The sequence below is a fragment of the Volvox carteri genome (assembly GCF_000143455.1).
Source record: "Volvox carteri f. nagariensis unplaced genomic scaffold VOLCAscaffold_1, whole genome shotgun sequence".
NCBI lineage: Eukaryota > Viridiplantae > Chlorophyta > Chlorophyceae > Chlamydomonadales > Volvocaceae > Volvox > Volvox carteri.
The window spans coordinates 5361480-5366610 of record NW_003307545.1 but is presented as its reverse complement, the minus strand read 5'-3'; the positions used below and the strand labels follow the sequence as shown (position 1 = coordinate 5366610).

Here is a 5131-nt window from a genome sequence, read left to right as displayed (position 1 = left end):
CCCCGCTCCCGAAGGAAGTTGGCCGCGGACTTGTACTCCTCGCGCGCAAGGATAAGCGGCTGGGCGTGGAGCCGGTCCAGCAGGCCGCGGGCGAAGAAGGCGCGGCTCTCCAGCCCGGTAAGGCCCAGGAGGCCTGAGGGCGCAGGTGCGGGTGCGGGGAGGAAATGAGCGAGAAGGGAGGAGGAAACACTGGAGGAGGCGGAGGAGGATGATATCGGAGAAGTCCAGAACTCCGGGAGAAAGCAGCTGAGATATCCACCGCAACCGTCATCGAGCACGTGTGTATGAACCCCTCAAAGCTCCGCGAAACTCCACACACCGCCACCAGCCCTCCTCCGATGAATCACGATGTATGGATGTTCAGAGCTCTGGGGGTTTTCTTCATCGTGGCTCCCCCCCCAACCCCCCCCAGCTCCCCATTACTCACCCGACGGCTGCATGTACACCTCATCGCAAGCTGACGCCACCAAGTACGGCACCATGCCGCTGCTGCCCGCCTCCCCGAAGCTGGCGGCGAAGGCGGCCACGGGGGCTGAGCGGCCAGAGGTGGCGGAGCGGAACGCCAACAGCGCATCACGCAGCTCCTGAGGGCGGGATCGATGTGGAGGAGGTGGGAGGGAGGAGGCAAGGGGGAGGGAGGAGGTGCAGGTGAGGTGGAGGTGGAGGCGGGGCCAGGATATAAGAGCCGAAAATGACGGAGCCGCTATGCCACTCGCCTAAATGAGATGTGGTCACTGCGGGCCTTCCCTCAGGCTGGTTAGCTACCTCTGGCTGCTGCCACTTCCCCCACACCGGTCAGTCACCCTCCACCCCGCACCCTCCACCCCGCACCCTCCACCCCGCACCCTCCACCCCGCACCCTCCACCCCGCACCCTCCACCCCGCACCCTCCACCCCGCACCCGCCACCTCACGTACCTGCGCGGTCGCCAGCCCCCCCAGGTGCTCCCGAGCACCCAGGTACGTCACCACGCCGCGGCACCGCTCGTCCTGGGCCGCACTGCGCAGCGCTGAAACCAGCTGAGGAAGCTCCACCTGCAGAGCCGCCGGGCGGTACGGTGGCGTGCGATAGGGTGCGGTACGACACGGCAACGGGCACTTTGGAAGCCGGTTCCCAGGCGGGAGAGGGGAGCCCGGGAAGACCCCGCGAACTAAGAAGGGTGAGGGGGTATGGAGTGTGTGTGTGGAGGGAGATGTTAGGGAGTGTGATCCAGCCTTCTCGCTTTCGTAAGGGGGCGGATGGGCACTACCAGTTTTGGAGGTTACGTAAGGAGTTGAACACACACATGTATAGTCCCAGGCGGGGTTGCTTCCGGGGCGCCAGTTCCCCCGCCCCCCACATCCCCGATGTCTACAACGCAACCCACAGATGTTATTACCGCGGCGCCTGTGTCAACAGCAATTGTCAACTCACTCCTTTCTCCCCCTTGGGTCAATCTATCGGTCTGTCCGTCTGTCTGTCCCTCTGTCTGTCTTGGCGTTCCGGAACCCCGCGCCAGATCCGGTTTCCCTTACGTACCCCTGCTACCCGTTTCTCCTCCCCAGCGCGCACTCCCCCTCTTGCTCGCCCCCTCTCCCGCGTCCGCACCGGCCTAGCGGTGCACAGCGCCGCCACAATACGGCCATAGCTCTCTCCATACCTTCCCCCTCCTCGTCCCGAGGACTGCTTCTTCACGACCGCCGACTGGTCAGTTCTGCTTCCTGCCTACATCTGCCTCAGCACTCTTTCCTTGGCAGCAGCTTCACTCGCTCGTGGTTCGTCTTTCCCCCCTTCCCCGTCCCGCAGGTGGCTTCGGAACACCAACAACAACAGATCTTGTGTTGGGCAGCTGATACCCTAATCTCTCCCTTCCTCCCTCCCTCCCACCCCACCCTCCACCCGGCCACTCCGCCGCTGTGGCCCACCTGGTTGACGTCCCCCGACAGAAAGGCCAGTGGGCTGGTGTTGAGGGACTCCACCACGTGGAGGCGGTCCAGGGGAATCTCCAAGACGAACTCGCTGGGAAGCTGGGCATCGGCCTGGGAGGGGAGGTAGCAGTCCAGAGGGAGCGGTGGCGGCGCGTGCAGCTAGCAATAGCTAGGGGCCAGGGACTGGTTGACCCGGTCGGGACGCATGACGGGCATCGGCTACCAGGGAGCTGCTCCCTGCCCCTCCAGGCCCTGGTTCGCCAGCCAACAACATGCCTAAAGACTTTGGACCGCGCCCCGAGTCCAACAGCATTACCCGCTCTGCACCGGGACAATAAACTTTGGAGAAAGGCTGACTTAGGTATGTTGAAGAGTCGAAAGGGAGGTGAGGTATTACCCAACACTTTACCCAACGAAACAAAAGGATCACGTCCTCAATGACATCGCCGGATACATCTGGGGCGCTGCTGGAGCCTGTAGGCTCGCATGGCGTAAAAGTGTTCAGAGCAATACGGTAAACGACAGGTCACGTAAATCCTAGAAGCCCTCCGCCACTGGAAAGGACATAAATTTTAGGTATCGCAATAAAATCAACTCATACCTGGGACGCACGATAACGGGTCAAGGCTAAAAGCGCGGAGCTCAGGAGAGCCCCAGCTCCAGCGAACGCGAGGCCTGTGCCAACACCCTTGCGGATACTGCTGAACACTGTGGATGATCTTGAGCTGAAAAAAATAACAAAAAACGCTTGTACAAGACAGCTCCTGCTGGAGCCCTGACCGCAAAAACTGCAAATTATTGCATACAAGATGCTGGCCTGACCTGCTCATTTACAAGCTGCTGCGGACACCTCCAAGAAGGATAATTATATTTAACTTGGCATAGACGATGCGCGATGCTAGGTTTCAAGTTTATGCTACACAGCTCGTACATGGCGGGGCAATACCCGTCAACCGATGCCGTACGGTAGCTATCCTAGTGACCTGGCGACTGACACGCCTGCTGCTGCTCTTCGGATAGACCCTCCAAAGTCTCCTAGACTGTCTTCGGGACAGCAACTCAACATCTTAAGTTTCAGTTCCGTTAGCTGTCAAATAGTCGGACCCACAATTTGGATACGGATATGCTGCCATGTGAAACCTGACTAATTCGACTCAGAAAGGTAAACCCAGGGGTTGGAAACTTCCAGATATTCGCGTAATACACTGTGGGAGAAACCTTCGCTTTGACGGAAACGTGGCCCGCTGAACATTGCCCTGTGTAAGGCACATGTGTGATCGGTCGTCCGGTTTTCAGTGTCCAGGGGCGGGAGGCACTAACCCCACGTGTGGGTCTTCCCTGTTGATGCGAAGGGATGCCGTGTCGCCCCGTGGCCTGTTTAGGTATCATGTCAGGCTGTCGTGAGTAACAGCTGTGGCCTGTTTAAGGCCGCCCGTCAGACTTCTGTGAGCAACGGCTGGCAGGTTCTAGAGTACTGCCAGCTCGTCCATCTCCAAGCCTTTATAAGGCCCTGCTGTTCATCGGTAACAGCACCTCAGATTCACACGTTTACGGCTATCGCGGACCTCCCGAATACGTGTAACGGCCAATCACTCTTAGTCGTGTCTGCTAGGTCCCAGTGAGATAGCGTCTCACCAACAGGTTATGAGCCCCGGGTAACGGTTCCCGGCGGTTACTATCTGTAGTTGCTTCAGCTAGAGCAGTCAGGCTCGCTAGGCAACCATCATGGGGAAGGGATGTAAGACCGTCCTCCTCTCGGACGGATCGAATTACTCCCAGTGGCTCGGAGACTTCGGCGATTTCCTCGCCACGTCCAAGTTAATGAGCTACATCACCAACCCGGCGCCTCCGGGTCGCAACGCACAAGACGCCCTGGAGGAAGACGCACAGGCGCTCGGCTACCTCCGTCTGTCCTGTGAACTGCCCGTAAAGCAGTTGCTCAGGAATTGTCAGACTACTCTCGCGGCCATGCAGCTATTGCAGCAACAGTTCCGTTCTGCGTCACAGGCCCGGCTGAGCCTGTTGGACCCGCAGAAGCAGCTGAGCATGGGCGATAGGGAGACGACGTAGCATTTAATCTCGGCAGGCGGCCAGTGGGACGAGAGCGCAATGCGTCACGCCATTCTCCAGTACGCCATCACCGTCGAGTTCGCGATGTATCTGCTCAACTTGACGACCCCGCAGCTCGTGTTCATGCTGCGGGAGAGGGAGAACAACCTAAAAGCCCGAGCAATCGAGACCGGCCTGGTTGGAGCTGTTGGCCCTGGACGCACCGCCCGTGGAGTCCGCGGTGCTGCCGGCGCCTCGGGCGCCGCCGGGGGCCAACAACATCTGCCGCTACTGTGGACAGCCTGGTCACTACGTCCGTGAATGCCCCCTTAAGCTGGCGGACGAGTCCGTCGGTCTCTACCGCAGCAACGCATTCAAGCAGCCGCGCAATGCCGGCACCGGCAGCAGTGGCAGCAACAACCGCCATCATGACGGTGGCGGCGGAGGCACTGGCATCGGCAATGTCAGTAACAGCGGGGGCGACAGGGCACGTGAACGCGGCCGTGTTAGACACGGCAACGGCCACCGCAACGGCAGCGACACTGCAGGCGGAAGCAGCAGCGGCGGCTCAGGCAGCAGCGGAAGAAGCTTACGCCAGAACCGTGCCACGGTGCTGGGGGCGTCGGCGGCAGTGGCAGCAGCTCACGGGTCGTCCTCGACTCTGGCTCCCTGCACCATCTCACGGGTGACCGCTCCCTGCTAAATCCCGGCCAACTGCTGCAGCGCGCTGTAACCAAGGTGGCCGTACTGGCGGTGCAGGCGCTGTGCTGCCACGAGTTTGGCGACTGAGCATTCGGTGGCGCCGGGACTCCCGTTGTCCAGTTGCCCTTTGCCGTTGCTGTCGTGTTCCGCCGGTGTTACTGCTGGCGGTGCTGCCACCGCGGGTGCTGGGGGCGTCGGTGCAGTTGCAGCAGCTCACGGGTCGTCCTCGACTCTGGCTCCCTGCACCATCTCACGGGTGACCGCTCCCTGCTAAATGACTACGTCCCCGCTGGCGCGCCACAGCAGATTAAGTGGGGCAATAACCAGCTGGCCGATGTCGTGGGAACAGGGGAGTTGCACCAGTGGACGCGCGACGGACACTCTGTCCGGCTGCACAACGTGCTACACGTCCCCAGCTCAGGACTCACACTCATGTCTGTAGATCTTCTTGTGACGCGCGAGAACCGCGCCCT

At 60.7% G+C, this 5131-nt stretch overlaps 1 protein-coding gene across 1 annotated transcript in view; it reads right to left on the bottom strand.

Annotated features, from left to right (window-relative positions):
- The window catches only part of VOLCADRAFT_86439 (signal peptide peptidase), a gene marked incomplete at both ends in the record, with an annotated part of 16576 nt that overhangs the window by 6460 nt on the left and 4985 nt on the right, over positions 1-5131 (bottom strand). The window contains 4 exons of the mRNA XM_002945896.1: positions 31-133; positions 428-584; positions 918-1034; positions 1905-2018. Coding sequence (XP_002945942.1) covers positions 31-133; positions 428-584; positions 918-1034; positions 1905-2018 — 491 coding nt within the window. The remainder of the gene's footprint in view (positions 1-30; positions 134-427; positions 585-917; positions 1035-1904; positions 2019-5131) is intronic.